The following is a 19,559-nucleotide window of genomic DNA, read 5'->3' as shown; positions in this document are numbered from 1 at the left end:
TTCCCGCATTTTCAAGGCTTGTAACAAAAAAAAAAAAATGTAAAAAAATAATAAGAAAAAGAAAAACAAAAGCCACAATTTGTAAACATTTTCCAGATCATTTTTTGTTTTTTAACTTTTCAATAGGTTACATTTCTATGTGCAATTTTATATATATACACTAGCTGAGTACCCAGCATTGCCCGGTTTTTCCTTCCTAATCCTTCTTGGGGAGGAAAATAAACAAAGGAGGAAGCTTTTGACTTCATATCCCGACCTCCTATCCCGTCATCATATCCCGTCCTCATATCCCGTCCTCCTATCTCGACCTCCTATCTCGACCTCCTTTCCCGTCCTCCTATCTCGACCTCCTATCCCGTCCTCCTATCCTGACCTCCTATCCCGACCTCCTATCCCGACCTCCAATCCCGACCTCCAATCCCGTCCTCCTATCCCGACCTCCTATCCCGACCTCCTATCCCGACCTGCTATCCCGACCTGCTATCCCGACCTCCTATCCCGACCTCCTATCCCGACCTCCTATCCCGTCCTCCTATCTCGACCTCCTATCCAGTCCTCCTATCTCGTCCTCCTATCTCAACCTTCTATCCCGTCCTCCTATCGCGACCTCCTATCTCCGTCCTCCTATCCCGTCCTCCTATCCCGCCCTCCTATCCCGCCCTCCTATCCCGTCCTCCTATCTCGTCCTCCTATCTCAACCTTCTATCCCGTCCTCCTATCGCGACCTCCTATCCCCGTCCTCCTAACTCGACCTCCTATCCCAACGATCCCGACCTCCTATCCTGTCCTCATATTCCGACCCGTAATATGTGTACCAAGTATTGAAATCTCTCCAGCCGTACGGAAGTTAGGTGGGAACATACATTTCCCATTGATTTGCATGGGACTTTAAACAAAAACCCCAACCCTCACAAATGGGGGTAGTTAAGGGTTAAAGTAACTATCCTATATTTTAAGTGGACATATAAGTAACATGTAACCAAGTATTATCGAAATATCTCCAGCCGTTTGGAAGTTATGCAGTAACATATATTTCCTATAGACTTGTAAGGGACTTTAAACATAAACCCCGCCCCTGGCAAATGGGGGGTGAGTAAGGGTTAAATAAACTATCCTATGTTTGTTGTTGACATGTAAGTAACATTTGTGCCAAGTTTCATGTTAATATCTTTAGCCGTTTGGACGTGATGCTGGAACATACACACACACGTTGAGTTTTATATATATATATATATATATATATATATATATATTTTTTTTATAGACAGTGAAATGTACCCTCAAAATGGTACCGATAAAACAGATCATCCCACAAAAAAACGAGCCCCCCCAACACAGCTCCTTCACTGAAAATAAAATGTTATTATCTCGGAATGCAAGTTTTTGTTTTCATAGTGCCCAAAAGTAATAAAATATAATAAAAATAAATAAATAAATATGCATCAACACAAAAACAAGTTTTTGTTTTCTTAGTGGCCAAAAGTAGTAAAATATAATAAAAATAAATAAATAAAAATAAACCAAATAAATTCGGCACTGCTGTAATTGTTCTGCCCTGGAGAATAACGCTATCCTGTCAATTATACTGCTCGAAAAAACAATCTCATGAATTAATAAATAAATAAATAAAGTAAAAAATGGAAATACTGATCAAAGTTCTGCATGACATTCTATGTACCCCTGAATGATGCCATTAAAAATGCAACTAGTCCTGCAAAAATAAAAACATTTAAATAAAATAAAAAAAAAAAAAATATATATATATATATATATATATATATATATATATATATATAATGTAAAAGTTATAGCTCTTGGAAGTTAGGAATAAATGTTGAAAAAATTAAAAAGTTCTATTCAAGAATTTCTTTCATTGCATAGATTCGACAACAATATAAGGCTCTGCAACCCGTCACCCAACTTTTCCAGGCTTCTCAGTGGCAGATCTGCCTAGGTTAGTGTTTCCTATCCAGAGTGCCTCCAGCTGTTGCAAAACCACAATGCCAAGAAAAAAATGGCATGCAGTAATGTATTTATAATTTTTTTTTTTTTTTTGGGGGGGGGGGGGGGCGGCGATTTTGCCTGAAGTGCAAACCAAGTGTAGAGGGGATATCCAGCATAAGAACAACATTTGCTTTCTTCCCAATAAAGTGCCACCTTTCTCCTCAGTTTGTGTGTGGTATTGCAGCTCATTTGAGTTGTACACAAGGCATGAGGGTAGGTGTAGCGCTGTTCCTTTCTCCAGCTGTTGCAAAACTACAACTCCCAGCGTGCCCGGACAGCCAAAGGCTGTCCGGGCACGCTGGGAGTTGTAGTTTTGCAACAGCTGGAGGCACCCCGGTTGGGAAACGACTGCATTCAAGGACTCAAGCTATGTCACCGCTCAGGAAAATGCTTCTTAATGTCCACAGATGATGATGTATGGAATCAATAGCCTGTCTGCAGCTATAAAACATATTGACACGGCCAATAAAGCGGCTGTGAAAGCTTTTATTAGTAGGCGATCAATACTATCAGGATTCCTGATAACAGCGATATCAGGTGTGAATTATAATGAGGAAGCGGCAAAAAAAAAAAAAAAAAAGAACTTAAAGTGACCAATCTTTGCATATAGAGATATGGAGACATATCAGAGCATTGCACCAATGGGGGTAAGAGAGAAAGACTAAAGACCACCATGTACGTTACAGCCCCAATATGTACAGTCGCAGCAACATCAATATAAGCTGCAAAAGGCATCTTCAAAGGGGTTGTCTAGGATAAAATATATATGTACAGTATATATATAAATATAATATATATATATATATATATATATATATATATAGCTGCTTTTGTCCAAAAACAATGCTGCACCTTTCCTTAGGTTGTGTGTGGTATTACAACTTGGCTCCATTGACAAACTAAGGACAAGGGTGGCGCTGTTTCTGAAAGAAAGCTGATTTTTTTTTTGTAATCCTGGATAACCCATTAAAGGGGAACACATTTTTTCAAATCAACTGGTGCCAGAAAGTCAAACAGATTTGTAAATGACTTCTTTTTTAAAATCTTAATCCTTCCAGTACTCATCCGCTGCTGTATGTTCCAGAGGAAGTTGTGTGGTTCTTTCCAGTCTGACCACAGTGCTCTCTGCTGACACCTCTGTCCGTGTCAGGAACTGTCCAAAGCAGGAGGTATTCCAAGAAAAACCTTTTTTTTATATATATATGTATCTATATCTCTCTCTATATTTTATATATATTTATATATATATATATATATATATATATATATATATATATATAAACAGATTTGTAAATTACTTCTATAAAAAAATCTTTATCCTTCCAATAATTATCAGCTGCTGAAGTTGAGTTGTTCTATATCTGTCTGGCAACAGTGCTCTCTGCTGACATCTCTGCTTGTCTCAGGAACTGCACAGAGTAGAAGAGATTTGCTACGGGGATTTGATTCTACTCTGAATGGTTCCTGAGACAGATGTCATCAGAGAGCACTTAGACAGAAAAGAACAACTCAACTTCAGCAGCTCATAAGTACCGAAAGGATTAAGATTTTTTTAATAGAAGTGATTTACAAATCTGTTTAACTTTCTGGAGCCAGTTGATATATAGAAAAAAAAAGTTTTTTTCCTGGATAACCCCCTTTAAGATGTCAACTATTTCGTCTGAGGCCAGAACGAGAATTTCCGTGGCAGATGTTAACGCCACGGAAATTCTGTTGTGTGCCCTATGCAGCAGAGTCCAATTGAAAACAATCTCCCCACTGCACAGAGCGCAGGGTCAGCACTCCTCCCTCCATGCATTCTATATGGGAGTGCCAGAGATACACGAGTACAGCCGAACTCACATTCCATGCAGGTGAAAAATTAAAGGGCCCCGTTCTGGAGAACACGAGGTGTCCCAGCAGTCAGACCCCTATTCCAAAATCAAACATTTATTCCCTATCTTGTGGAGGGGCTATAAGGAGTTAGATGCTGTCGTACCCCTTTATGGGTTAAACAGGACTCTATATGGTGTGAAGTTTGCTCGGAAAGTTACCGCGTGTAACAATAACAACTGTAGTTAATGTTATAGTAGATGATGCTGAAAGGAACATGGCCAGCGGCTCTTACCTGCAGTGAACAACAATGGGTCCGGCATGTGCTGGATTGAGATATTTGACTTTCTTGAGGAATTTCAGCATACCAATGGGTGTGAAGGGCACTCCGAAGTCTGGCCAGCTGGTGAAATGTAACTGTGTTATCAGCCTGGGGGCCTTGCAGCCATCATGAACCTACACAAATTAATGTCTGGATTAAACATTGGCGACTAGTTAACTACAGAACAATGACTTTAGCCAACAGGAGCCATGAAACGAAGGGCGGTTTTTCACGGACAGACAGGCTGCAGGTACTGACCCCTATATTCCACCTTCACAAGGCTTGATCAATCGTAGGGCCGGGTCATGCCAACAGAGAATGAGCGGGCAGTAATGATACATTTAATGGGCCACATGGGCGATAGCCCATGTGGCCCTTTAAATGTGTCATTACAGCCCGTACATTCTCTGTTTACACAGGGCGAGGTGTGGCCAATAACAATGATTTAAGGAGTTAAGCATGCGGGCAGCCAAATATACAAACATATTTTAGTCTGTATTAATAGGTCACTTACAGGTTGTATGCAGAACTTCCGAATGGTGTAGTCCACCAGGACAATGACGTCCTCTACAGACACTCTGATATTCCCATAAATCCAGCAGCCTTGATCGGGCCAATACTGGTTACATTTGTCCTGCATTATACAAAAGAAATACAGTAAAATGACAATACAAAACTTCAAAGTTTGCATTCAGAACCTAGCCCAATATTTCCCAGCCAGTGTGCCTCCAGCTGTTGCAAAACTACTAGCCTTCAGCTGTCTGGGCATGCTGGGAATTGTAGTTTTGCAACAGCTGAAGATGCAATGGTTGGGAAAAACATTGACCTGGCCTAATACTGCTGATTCCATATCGAGGCATACACTCCTACCAAAAACAGCCCCCTATGGTCTGTACTAGATAAAAAAAAGAATTTGATGGCACTCACGATTTCTTTGAATCCACTCGACAGGTACAAAAATGCAGATCAGATTAACAGGCCGTTTCACGCTAGTTGCGCTTCCTCATGAACTCAGAGGTTATAAAGAAGCTCAACTAGCTTGAAACAGCTCATGTGTCTAGCACCTTTATTTATATTTTTTTTATTACACTTTTAATTTAGCTCACTAGTCTGAATTCCTCTCAAAGGGAGGGGGCGTGGCCTCATTGTGCAGGTCTCCGCCCCCTCCCTCAGCATGCTGTCTGCTCACATCTTTCCTAGCATTAGCAAAACTACACCTCCCAGCTTGTCCTCACTGATAGTAGCGGGACACAAGCGGATAGTGGGAGGATTTTTCCTCCAGTAAGAGCCCTGCACTCACAGCTGTCAATCAAGGAAGTGTGTCCATGACATAGGTGATGATGCATGGACACTGCAGGACTAGTATGTGTCCAAGCAGGCAGGGGGGGGCAGTTGTTTGACTGGATTTTTCATTATGAAATACTGAAAATTTTCTAATGAAAGCAATTGCAAAACCTATTGGTTATACATGCTTTACAACATATAAAAAGTTTTTGTATCTGACAATGCCCCTTTAAGGCTTGTACCAGTATAGGCTCCTATTCACACCTCCTGAAAGTTGACGAGATGAGAGCAGTGCCAGTGGGTCTGTTTCTCTATCCATTTTGTCTGTACTAGATAACAAAGGCAATGGCTCACCAACAGGATCAATAAGATAATAATGATCTTTTGTTAAAGGGGGACTCCACTGCCTCAACGCTGAGTACGGGCACCAGGGCTCAAGACATCACGGCCACGCCCCCCCTTGTGACATCACACCACACCCCCTCAATGCAAGTCTATGGGAGGGGGCATGACACCCGCTACACCCTCTCCCATAGACTTGCATTGAGGGGTCGTGGAATGACGTCACAAGGGGGCGTGGCCGTGATGTCACGAGCCCTGGCGCCCGCACTCAGTGTTCAGAATAAAATGTTCCAAACGCTGAGGCAGTGGAGTACCCCTTTAAGGCTTGCATAGAGGCTATCCAATTTAGCTGATAGGTGGGGGTCCAACTGCTGGGACCCCAACTGATCATGAGAATGGAGGACAATTGCCCCCCAAGTGAATAGAGCAGCAAAACACATACCACTGCTCCATGTGGGACGTCAAAAACAATTTCCGTGCTTGTTTTACTGTTGTGATCATTAGGGGTCTCAGCGGTCAGACCCCCACCTATCAGCTAGTCATCCCTTATTCTGTGGATAGGGAATATCTTTTAAGCTTAACCCCTTTAAGTCACATGACCTAAGCGATTGAAGTTGTGTGTGTGTGTGTGTGTTTTTTTATGACTATAATAGTTGCATGTTGCTTCCATGGACTTCATTGCTCTAGCCCAGTGGTCTCCAAACTTTGGCCCTACAGCTGTTGCAAAACTACAACTCCCAGCATGCCCGGACAGCCAATGGCTGTCCGGGCATGCTGGGAGTTGTAGTTTTGCAATAGCTGGAGGGCCAGAGTTTGGAGACAACTGCTCTAGTCACAGCCAAAGCTGTGGCTGAAGTACCCATTCAACCTTACATAAATTCAGGCCTTCAACTCGAATCATGTGACTTACGAGAAATGACCAGGGAAGTGTATTCGGAGTAATACACTAGATGAGCCAGGGAGGACAGGAAGCCGCTGCGTCACCACTGCCTCTAATCTACGGCCTCACCTTCTATTATAATACTTGAACTTTGTCACAGTCCTCATACAATAAAAAAAAACGAATTGGAAACGAGCCAGAGGGAATGACATGATAGGAATCGGAGAACGCTCACCTCTTTCCTTTCCTTCAGGTTGGTCAGCATGACTATGGTGGCCGACTTCTGCTCCCAGATCATTCTCCAAAAGTCATTCAGTGTCTCCTGCTTGGGGCCTGGAGGAGAAGACAAACAATGATACCACAACACTTCACGTTGTAGGCTCAGAATCCTCTCATACGAGTTTTATTTTTACAACCTGCATGGCCATAAGCTATCCTGAAAGCACTATTATACGCTGGAGGTCTCGGCAATGGCGTACATAGAAGAAAGGGGGGTCTCCATTGCAAATACTGAAATGGGCCTCCTACTATGGAGTCTGATTTTGCCCCCCCCCCCCCCCCCCCATGTATTTATTTCTTCATTGGCTAATACCTCCCTACAATAAAGGGGGACTCTAGTACATCTCTGGATCGGGGATAAGTATCTGATCGTGGGGGGTGCTACTGTTGGAACCCCACGATCTCCTGCCCGGCACATCGCCTCTCTCCTGTCGACTGGCTGGGCTCTGTGCACGTATCCCATAGACTACATTATGACACCATCTCAGTCACATGGCACACAGCCAGGGGAAAACGCTCTCAGCATGGACTTCTCCTGGCTCATTCTAGCGGTCAATTGTGATCTGAAAACCAAGACCCGACCAATCAAACATTTTTACATGTTCCCTATGCAGCTATAGTAATAGCCATCTTATCTTAGAGCAGAGAAGTAAACTTGAAACTCTAGTCTATAACAGGGCCGACCACCCACCATGTTCTATTTATAATACTGATGTCTCCTGGTGCAGCAGAGGGGCCATCCGGCCTCCTTAGGCATCCAGGTCTGGAGCTATCCCTACTATAAAGCACAAAGCCTTGTTGCCTGTCGACTATGGCATAAAGTGGTGGCCAACACGCCCCTCCATGTATCTCTAGTAGAGCCGTAGCTACAGCGTTTGTGTATCTCATTGGATTGCCAGAGCGCAGTCAGCAAGTGACTGCATTCGGGTCATTTTCCCAGCGTATACAAGTTTTTATTTGTACTGTGAAACGCGGTTTGCAGCTCATCTGTGTTGGGAGATTGAAGCGAATGTAGTCACTAGCTGACTAAACTCAGGCCACTGAAATGAATGGGCCCCATGCCTGTCCAAGCACTGACATGTTGGCATGTTATTTTGACATTTTCCTAACTTATCCGAGCCTGAAGGTACAAATCTATTTGCGAAACTAGTCTAACTGTGTGGGTGCTTTATGGCAGCTGAAATAAAAGTTGTAGAGAAAAGGTGTAGACTAGTACAGTCTTCAGGAATTCATGGACAGACATTGAGAGAGGATCTACATAGAGAGCCTTGAATGTATGCAAAATATCACCATCTTGATTTTTTTAAGACTCCAGCAATACAACAGAGCTGTCATTATCTCCTCTATCATCAAATGAAATGACCCTGAACATTATGTCCCAGTCTGTACAGCAAAGCTAAAGAGTGAGCTGGAGAAAACAAGAAGTGTCTGCCTATTAAGACTGCTGTAAAGTTCAATGTGAAATACATAAGATATTAAAATATTTTTCTTTTTGGTAATAAACCTAAATAACAAAAACACCGCCTAAAAGTGTTTAAACTAGGTTTCATTAATAGTTAATGTAATAGTAATATATTTCTCTGGGAAATGTTCCAGGATAACTTGTCATTTATTCATGTAAACTTCTCATTCTGGGCTAAGTAGTCAAACGGGTGGTCCTAGTTAGTGATTAACAGCTCTCTCTAAGCCCACCCGTACACAGATAAACACTTGACACTGTCAATCACTGAATATGCCCGCCCATTTTATTACATAGCCCAGAATGAACAGAAATTTACATTAATAAATTACAAGTTATCCTGGAACTTTTCTCACAAAACTATATATCAATCTGCTTAGATATGCCTGTCCCATAAGATGATGCATAATGGGGAAGGTTCCCTTTAATGGGCTTGAGCTGCAATACCAGACACAACCCTGGACAATAGTGGCACTGTTTCTTTAAATAAGTAGAAAGGCATGAAAGAAGGATATTGTTTTTCTAATGCCACACAACCACTTTAACTCGTCTGGCCAAAACCATGTCTTTTTATGAGAACATAGCAGCAGAGCTACAATTCTTTATAATCAAGCGACATGTTCCTACCTTGAGCTGCTATGAACTTATTCTTCTCTTTATAGCCCTGAAATGAAAGGAACAAACATTGCGAAATGCGTCAGCTGTGCCGAGAAAGTGAGATGAGTCTGATAGGAACACGGAGTGTATAAAACAGATGGGAGACTGAGTTCTTACATCTATGTATGAGGCGTTAATGTAGTCTGAACATACGGATCCATCCACTGCTGTCAGCAAAACTCTGGAGTGGTCATCTGATGAGAGAAGAACAGCATTCTCAGGGGTGCATAGGAATTACTAACTTATCACTACTTATATGCTTTATAATTATATGCTTTATAATTATGTTATTGATCTATATGATGACTATAATAACAACCTGCAATATTGGAACATGGGGATCCTGCAATTATAAAACAATTGATAAAATACAAAAAAAAAAAAAAAAAAAGGAAATAAAAAAAGGAAAAAAAAATGTCTTAGGCTTCTTTCCTACTGTCGTTATGACACAGCAGTGTGATGTCCGACGGGGAACACGGGGAGAATAGGGGGAGACAAAATACATCATGCCACATTTTATCCTCCCACTACTCCCATCATAAAACAATGGTGCCTGACGGACACCATAATAGTAAATGGTATCTGTAGGGACCCGTTGTTTTTCCATTGTGTTCTGTCAAAAATAAGGTCCGTTAAAGGGGCACTCAGCCCCTAGGCATCTTATTCCCTATCCAAAGGATAGGGGATAAGATGTCAGATCGCCGCGGTCCCGCTGCTGGGGACCCCCGGGATCACCGCTGCGGCACCCCGCTATCATTACTGCACAGAGCGAGTTCGCTCTGTGCGTAATGACGGGCGATACAGGGGACGGAGCATCGTAATGTCACGGCCCGCCCCCCTCAATACAAGTCTATGGGAGAGGGTGTGGTGGTTGCCACGCCCCCTGCCATAGACTTGCATTAAGGGGACGGGCCGTGATGTCACGAGGGGCGGCGCCATGACGTCACGCTGCTCCGTCCCCTGTATCGCCCGTCATTACGCAGAGAGCGAACTCGCTCTGTGCTGTAATGATAGCGCAGTGCCGCAGCGGGGATCCCAGGGCTCCCCAGCAGCGGGACCGCGGCGATCTGACATCTTATCCCCTACCCTTTGGATAGGGGATAAGATGTCTAGGGACAGAGTACCCCTTTAAGTCACAAACAAAAACAAAAAAAGTGCCTGATGGACGTTTGCCGACAGGGCGCAACTGCAGTGTGAAAGGGGCCTTAGTGGAAAAGTCACTGTTGACATAAAAGGAAGAAAGCAGATATAAGCTTACATTTTGTAGGTTATTCTGACAAAATTCTCCCTTTTCAGCAGTCTCGGGCTATGTTTACACAGTGTGGAATTACAGACATTCTGCCGTGTGAACATAGCCTTACAGCTATAAAAAAAAAATAATAATAATAATTTGCTTTCAAAATACTGCTGTAAATGTCCACCAGCCATTAGGTGAGCATGCCCACTTAGGTGTAAGAAATCATATACTAGATGGGGCATGTAGATAAATGTAGCTAGTTGTATGATGGACATATATACAGCTCCTACAATTACACAATAACTGCATAATTGTTTCCTTCCAATTTATGACCAAGACCAGAATTCTATCCCCTAAAAAAATGAAAACAATTACAGGTAAGTTTTCAAGTGGATGGGAGCTGCTTCTCTTAGTTTCACTACGGGACACTCCACTTTTAGTGTAAATCTGGCCATACACATTGGGGGAGATTTATCAAAACCTGGGCAGAGGAAGAGTGGTACAGTTGCCCATAGCAACCAATCAGATTGCTTCTTTCATTTTCCACAGGCCTCTTTAGAGGCCTGTGGAAAATGAAAGAAGCAATCTGATTGGTTGCTATGGGCAACTGCACCACTCTTCCTCTGCACAGGTTTTGATAAATCTCCCCCATTGACCATGATATACTATGGTAAACCCGAACTGTTTTGTCGGGTTGTGGGACAAAATTTGTCCCAAAAATTCTGTCTGTGCCAGAATTAGCGCCAAAAAAATAAAAAATGTAATGGTATGTATAAAAAAAAAAAAAAGCAAAATGTAGGGAAAAGAGCAAAATGTAAGGAAACCTTAGTAAATACCGTGGGAAAATACTCATAGTGGATTAAAACCCACAAAGAAAACAATACTCCACTGTTAGTAAATCAGGCCCATTATTTAAAATCAAAGCCAAAGAATTTATACCCAGCCCCTTTTTTTTTTTGCCCAGTCCACTAGAGGTGTCAAGCAGCAACTTTTTTTCCTTTCCCCATTCAGAAAATATGTATATTCAGGAAGATAAGCTTCGAAACTTTTTTTTGTATCTTGCTGGGGGTCCATAAAAAAAAATAAATAATACTTACCTATCTTGCCCCCCCCCCCCCCTTCCTCAGCTCCCAGTTTGATGTCATCTGGACCCCAACTCGTCACTTTGCTTCCTACTTGGACCCATCTCAGTAGGAATTGTCTGCTTAGCGCATCTCTGGTCGAATCAGTCTTTCTCATAAGTAGGGGGCAGAGTAATGAGTGGGGGATCAGATGACGTCACACCAGAACCTTGGGGGACCCAGGAGGGTAAGTTTGACTTTGTTTTTATTTTTATGGTGCCCCAGCAAAATATAAACATTTTAACATGACAGGATTACCCCTCAAAAGGTATCTGAGCATTCAAGAGAAACATTTATCATGTCCTAGGTCATGTCACAAGTTTTGATCAGTTGGGGTCTGGGTATTCAGACCAGGGCCGGACTGGGCATTGGGCATAGCGGGCAAATGCCCGGTGGGCCGGGCCGTCAGACTGCCGTAAAATAGGCCAAAAATAGGCCCACTAGCGGCCCGCACAACCGCAAAAGCCGCCTGCCCACCCGCACAGGCCGATCACCAGGCAGCCAGCACGCACAGGCCGCCACAGCATTACTATTAAAGTGGGCCGGCCCTGCGTTGTCCCAGGCCGGCCCACTGGCTTACCTTAGGCCTCTTGGTGACATCGCTCGAGCTGCGACGCGTACCCTGCTGACCTGCGTCCCACACGTGACCAGGCCAGCGTACGAGACTCCTCCTCCCTCCGGCCCGCGCCCAGACTGCTGTGTGCCGCCACACCAAAAGAGGTCCTGCCGCCGGAGCAAATTACAGAAGGCCTGGAGACAGTCTTTCCCCAAAGGTACCACTAGTCCACTAGGCATGAACTGACTTGCCATTCAGGAGCCCAGAAAAGCTGGGTGACAATTTTGTCACCTAGCTTTTCCATGCTCCAGAATGGTATGTCTGCTTATAGTAGATGAGCTATGATAAGCAGATATGGCATTCAGGAGCATGAAAAAGCTAGGTGAGAAATTGTCACCCAGCTTATCTGGGCTCCTGAATGCCATATCTGCTTATCATAGCCCAGCAATTTTACAGATTTACCTATAGCATATAGCAAATCTGTCTATAATAGCTGAGCTATGATAAGTAGATATGCTATTCAGGAGCCCAGAAAAGCTAGGTGACAATTCCTCACATAGCTTTTCCATGCTCCTGAATTGCATGTCTGCTTATAAAAGCTCAGCTATTATAGACAGATTTGACCAAAAGTTATAGGTAAATCTATCTGTAATAGTTGAGCTATTATAAGCAGACATGCCATTCAGGAGCATGGGAAAGATAGATGAGGAATTGTCACTTAGCCTTTCTGGGCTCCTGAATGGCATATCTGTCTATAATAGCTCAGATATGCCAAAAAATCATTGTGCGACAAAATTGAAGAAAAAACACTATTTTGACACTTTTGGGGGCTTACATTTTACGTAGTAAATTTTTTGGTAAAAATTACATCTTCTCATTATTCTGTAGGTCCATACGGTTAAAATGATCCCCTGCTTACATACTTTAGATTTTGTCGCACTTCTGAAAAAAATCATAACTAGATGCAGTAAAATTTATACGTTTAACCCCTTAAGGACCCGGGCTTTTTCCGTTTTTTCATTTTCAATTTTTCCTCCTTAACTTTAAAAAATCATAACTCTTAAAAATTTTCACCTAAAATTATATATAATGGCTTATTTTTTGCGTCACTAATTCTACTTTGTAATGACATTAGTCATTTTACTCAAAAATCTACGGTGAAACGGGAAAAAAAATCAATGTGCGACAAAATTGATGAAAAAACACTATTTTGTAAGTTTTGGGGGCTTCCGTTTTTACGCAGTACATTTTTCAGCAAAATTGATACCTTATCTTTATCTGTAGGTCCATACGGTTAAAATGATTATCTACTTGTATAGGTTTGAATTTGTATCACTTCAGAAAAAAATCATGAATACATGCAGGAAAATTTATACGTTTAAAATGGTAATTTTTGACCCCTATAAATTTTTTATTTTTCTGTGTTCAGGGTGCTACGAGGGCTCATTTTTTGCGCCGTCATCTGAAGTTTTTAGCGGTACCATTTTTGTTCTGATCAGACTTTTTGATCACTTTTTATTCACTTTTTTGTGGTATAAAAAGTGATCAAAAATGCACTATTTTGGACTTTGGAATTTTTTTGCGTGTACGCCATTGAACGAACGGTTTAAAAAGCGGTATATTTTTATAATTCGGACATTTCCGCACGCGGCGATACCACATATGTTTATTTTTATTATTATTTACATAATGTTTTTTTTATTCTTGGAAATGCCGGGTGATTCAAACTTTTATTAGGGGAAGGGATAAATGAAAGGGTTAATGATTTTTTTACACTTTTCTTATGCAATATTATAGCTCCTATAGGGGGGGCTATAACATTGCATTTACCAATCTTTTACACTGATTGATCCATCTCCATAGGAATGGATCAATCAGTGTTTTCGGCGATTGAATGCTCAAGCCTGGATCTCAGGCTTGAAGCATTCATTCGGCGATCGGACAGCACAGAAGGTAAGAAGACCTCCTCCTGTGCTACAGCTGTTCGGGATGCCGCGATTATACCGCGGCGATCCCGAACAGCTCCCTGAGCTAACCGGCAACTTTCACTTTCGTTTTTAGCCGCGCGGCTCAGCTTTGAACGCGCGGCTAAAGCGTTAATAGCGCGCGGCACAGCGATCAGTGCCACGCGCTATTAGAGGCGGGTCCCGGCACTATGACGTACCACTTTTGTTTTGATCTGACTTTTTGCTCACTTTTTATAAATTTTTTTATGGTTTGAAAAGTGACCAAAAATACGCTATTTTGGACTTTGGAATTTTTGACCTTGCGGTTATTTTAATGATATAGTTTTATAGTTCGGACATTTACGCATGTGGCGATACCACATATGTTTATATTTATTTTTATTTACATGTTTAATTTTTTTTATGGGAAAAGGGGGGTGTTTTGAACTTTTGCTCAGGAAAGGGTTAATACATATTAATTCACTTTTTTTATACAGAGGGCTATAGCCCTGCATACACAGATCCTTTACACAGATCACTGCCATGGGTTACCATGGCAGCGATCAGTGTTATCGGCGGTTGACTGCTCCTGCCTGGATCTCAGGAACGGAACAGTCATTCGGCGATCGGACACCGTGGAGGAAGGTAAGAGCCCTCCTGGTGTCCTGCTTGCTGTTCGGGATGCCGCGATTTCACCGCGGCGGTCCCGAACAGCCCGACTGAGCAGCCGGGATAGTTTTACTTCTGCTTTAGACACGGCGGTCAAAGCTGAAGGGTATTAGCCGCGGGTCCTGGCCGTTGATGGGCGCCGGGACCAACACGATATGATGCGGGGTTGCAGCGTGATCCCGCTTCATATCGCGGGAGCCGGCGCAGGACGTAAATATATGTCCTGTGTCGTTAAGGGGTTAAGTGCAGGGTCACACAGGGCGCATCCGCAGCTTATTTCATGTTGCAGATGGACCTGCAGTGCGAGCACCCAGCTGTGCCCAGGTAGCTCTGTGTCTCCTCTTGTAGTGGTGGATTTCTACAGCAGGAAATACGCCACTATGAGCAGACACACAGAGCTACCCAGGCACAGCTGGGTGCTCGCACTGCAACTACACAGTGATGCGTCCTGTATGACCCTGCGCTTAGAAAGCAAATTAGCAATGTATGGATTTATACCCATATCAGGGTTTTATTTTTTGCGCCACCAATTGTACTTTGTAATAACACCACCACTGATTTAACCATAAAATGTAGAGCAAATGAAGGAAAAAAATTGGTGGGGGCTAAATAAATTAAAAAAAAGCCATTTTGCAATATTTGTGTGTTTCTCTGTCTATACAGTGTTAATTCTGGTAAAACTGATAATTTTTATTGATTCTGTAGGTCCATATGATTGCAATGATCCCCAATTTATATAGTTTTTATTTATTTATTTTATTACTACTACTTACTACTAAAATATTGACTTTTTGTACGAAAATAATAATGCTGAAAATCATTCTCTTCTGACCCCTATTTATTTTTATGGCTTTTTTTTTTGTTTTGATAGGACTTTCTGATCACTTTTAGTTTATTTATATCTGGTATATGAAGTGAAAAAAAAATCAGCAATTATAGACATTGGTATTTTTTTAGGTATATGCCATTGACCGCGCAGTTTATTTAAGTTTTTAATGGTTCGCACATTTTCTACATATGACAACCATATATGTTTATATTTATTTTTGTTTACTTTTTTTATTTTAAAAAATGGGAAAAGAAGGGTGGTTCAAACTATTAGAAAAGGGGCTTATTCACATTTATTTACATTTTATTCACTATTATTTAGTACTTAGTCCCCATAGGAGTCCATTATATGGAATCTTTTAATTGCATATACTGATCAAAACTATAGATAGACACCTTCCGCCAGTTTGTGCAGCTGATCGGATTTTGGTGTGGTGGTCCCGTTTAGCTCCCTGAGCTAGCAAGCAATGCTTTTAAAGGACATCTGCAGCAAAATTTTACTTATCCCCTATCCACAAGATAGGGGATTCGTGTTTGATTGCGGGGGGTCCGACTGCTGGGACCCCCACGATCTCCCTAACAGGGCGCCGGAATTAGTGCTCATTGTGAGCGCTAATGTGCGTAGCGCCAACCTTAGAGGTCGATGGTTACGTCTATACACTGACTGCACTGTTTACAACCCTACTGACTAGAACAGTATGATGGTAATGTGTATGGTGATAATATTCCTCCTTGTATACTGGTATTATTGGTAATATTGGTCTCAGTATACAGGATTTGGTCAGTAACAGTATGATGGTAATATGTATGGTGATAATATTCCTCCTTGTATACTGGTATTATTGGTGATACTGGTCTCAGTATACAGGATTTGGTCAGTAACAGTATGATGGTAATATGTATGGTGATAATGAGGGTAATTCATCAGTTGTTTTCTAGTATGTGTCCTATTTTAGAGCAGAAAAGTTGTGTTTCATGTTATCTACCTGCGCCAAATTAATCAAAAGTCGCACGCCACTGGCTTTTTACCGGCTTTTACGCCCATGGTACCCATTTAGAATGCTTTACAGGGCTAAAGTAAATGAGTGTAGGCTGCTGCAACTTTTTTGTGACTTTCAGAGAAAAGTCGCACATAATGAATCAGTGCCCACTGCATAAAACTAGTCTAAAGCACTGCAAATGGTGGTTCACTTTCAAATATGATCAAAAGTCACATGGGAAGTGACCTGAGATATTTGTGCGACAATTTTAGACTGAAAAAGGTTTTAAATAGCTTGATGAATTCCCCTTAATATTCCTCCTTGTATACTGGTCTCAGTATATATATATATATATATATATATATATATATATATATATATATATATATATTATTTTTTTTATCATTATGTGCTTTTATACCCAACTATGATTGACATTTGGTCTCTCCCTTTTGTGGCTCCGCCTTCACATAGCCACACCCATGACTAAAATGGGCTGCTTAGTCTAAAATGCCCGGGCCTATTTTTGGTCCCAGTCCAGCCCTGATTCAGACCCTGACTGATCACTAGTACTAGAGGGAAGAAGGAGGTGGCTGAGTGCTGCTTCTCCAAGTTCTCTGTGCACGTATCCCATAGACTACATTATGACACCATCTGGGTCACACGGCACACCGCCAGGGGAGAACGCTCTCAGCATGGACTTCTCCTGGCTCATTCTAGCAGTCGATTGTGGTTTGAACACCAAGACCCTGACCAATCAATAATTTTTACATGTCCCCCCTGATGCTAGAGCAATATCATGCCATCTTATCTTAGAGCAGAGAAGTAACTTGAAACTCTTGGGCCCTAGTTTATAACAGGGCCGACCACCCACCATCTTCTAATTATAATACTGATGTCTCCTGGTGCAGCAGAGGGGCCATCCGGACTCCTTAGGCATCCAGGTCTGGAGCTAGCCCTACTATAAAGCACATAGCCTTATCCTCTCCACCCCAATATATATATATATATATATATATATATATATATATATATATATATATATACACATACACATACACATATATATATATATTTTTTTTTTTTCTTTATAAAAAAAAAATTCTGTACATTGAAAAACTGATATGACTTTTCTAGAGCCTAAGGCAGCAATTCCTAACCAGGGTGCATCCAGCTGTTGCAAAACTACAACTCCCAGCATGCTGTGAGTTGTAGTTTTGCAACAGCTGGAGGCACCCTGATTGGGAAACACTGCTCTAAAGCAGTGGTCTCCAACCTGCAGACGTCCAGATGTTGCAAAACTACAACTCCCAGCATGCTCGGACAGCTGTTGGCTGTCCGGGCATGCTGAGAGTTGTAGTTTTGCAACATCTGGAGGTCCGCAGGTTGAAGACCACTGGTCTAAAGAAATACAAGATACAAATACAAGACAAGAGATCTTCTAAGATGCCTTCTGTAGATGGATACTTGTTTACATAGACAAGTAAGAATCTGCTCTCAAGGATTCCTGTGACCTTGCCAGCTCTGTCTACTGCGAGAAATGTTTTCCATATTTCTTATCATCCGAACAACATAAAGGCGGATATGGATTCAGATCACAAATTCCATAATAATTCCCTCTCCCTATTTAGAAGTGACACCTACACAAAGCACATTAACAGTAATAATCTGCAATTAGATGATTCCCTGAAGAGGATCTGTCACCTCTGCTGACATGTCTGCTTTAGTCCATGAAAAAACATTTCTGGAGCACCTTTGTTTTTTGTAATAAGAACACTAGGTTATGCCATTGCACTGTTATTCCTCCTGGAAATGTTTGGCAGGAGAAGGCAATACAAAGAACAAGGCGCAATTAACTGTTTCACATGTGGTCCATTAATTTGTATTAAAAATGTTTTTATTGGTATATATCCAAAAACATAACGCGTTTTGAGGTCTGACTACCACCTCTTCCTCAGATCTATTGTGTATTCTGCCATAATACATCTGAGGAAGAGGATGTTGTCAGACCTCAAAATGTGTTATATTTTTGGCTATATACCAAATAATTATTTATTTTTATACATACTAATTGCCACATGTGAAACAGAATGTTCGGCACACTCCACTGTTTTTTTGTATTTTGCCTATCTTCGTTTTGGCTAATCTGGGATCGGATCTCAACCTGTAGGGGCTGCACCACTGCAAGCCAGCCATAGAGACTTATGAGTTGTTGTGTCTGTCTTACACAACCACTAAAGTTGGGCGACATATCATAGATTTTACCGCTACAGTTTATACAACACTTGGCAAACTGCACTATGAGAAGCTCAGCTTGTCTTGCGCTTTGCACACATTTTAAAGGGGTACTCTGTTGAAAAACAATTTTTTTTTTAAATCAGCTGGTGCCAGAAAGTCAAACAGATTTGTAAATTACTTCCATTTAAAAATCTTAACCTTTCCAGTACTTATCAGCTGCTGTATACTACAGAGGAAGTTCTTTTCTTTTTTGTCTGACCACAGTGCTCTCTGCTGACACCTCTGTTTGTCTCAGGAACTGTCCAGAGCAGGATAGTTTTGCTATGGGGATTAGCTCCTGCTTTGGACAGTTCCTAAAATGGACAGAGGTTTCAGCAGAGAGCACTGTGGTCAGACAGAAAATTAAATTAAAAAGAAAAGAACTTCCTGTGGAGAATATAGCAGCTGATAAGTACTGGAAGGAATAAGATTTTTAAATAGAAATAATTTACCAATATGTTTAACTTTCTGGGTCCAGATTTAAGAAAAAAAAATTTTTTTCTTAAATCTGGAGTTCTTTTCTTAAATCTGGAGTTCCCATTCAGGCAGTGAAGCAGCTGCCCGTGCGCTGTGCTTCTAAGATCTATGCTAGCTCCAAGCAAAAGACAAAAAAATAATTCCCAGAGTACCACTTTAACTACGCTAGGGCAAAGCTAAAATAAGCTATCTATTTTTTGTTGCTGCACCGTCCCCCATGCATTACACTGCAGCTCTGTCTTACATTGGCAGCCCTGTAAATGGAGAAGCCTACCACAAATTTGTTTCAATAAGGATATGAATATTGCTAGTAATAACTACAAATAAAAAGATTACCAAGTGAGAATAAGTAGATGATTTGGTAATGCTACGCCTATCATAGATATATATATATATATATATATATATATATATATATATGTGTGTATA

General features: G+C 41.5%; 1 protein-coding gene across 9 annotated transcripts in view; it reads right to left on the bottom strand.

Moving 5' to 3' along the window:
* The window catches only part of PTPRE (protein tyrosine phosphatase receptor type E), a 245,356-nt gene that overhangs the window by 30,970 nt on the left and 194,827 nt on the right, over window positions 1-19,559 (bottom strand). For all 9 annotated transcript variants that reach the window (XM_056528880.1, XM_056528879.1, XM_056528882.1 and 6 more), the window contains 5 exons: window positions 9,157-9,233; window positions 9,010-9,046; window positions 6,880-6,977; window positions 4,653-4,772; window positions 4,112-4,272 (listed from right to left, as the gene is read on the bottom strand). In XM_056528880.1, coding sequence (XP_056384855.1) covers window positions 4,112-4,272; window positions 4,653-4,772; window positions 6,880-6,977; window positions 9,010-9,046; window positions 9,157-9,233 — 493 coding nt within the window. The remainder of the gene's footprint in view (window positions 1-4,111; window positions 4,273-4,652; window positions 4,773-6,879; window positions 6,978-9,009; window positions 9,047-9,156; window positions 9,234-19,559) is intronic.

The sequence above is a fragment of the Hyla sarda genome, chromosome 7 (genome assembly GCF_029499605.1).
Source record: "Hyla sarda isolate aHylSar1 chromosome 7, aHylSar1.hap1, whole genome shotgun sequence".
Taxonomy (NCBI): domain Eukaryota; kingdom Metazoa; phylum Chordata; class Amphibia; order Anura; family Hylidae; genus Hyla; species Hyla sarda.
The sequence above is the reverse complement of the archived record's forward strand: the minus strand, read 5'-3'. Positions and strand labels throughout refer to the sequence as shown.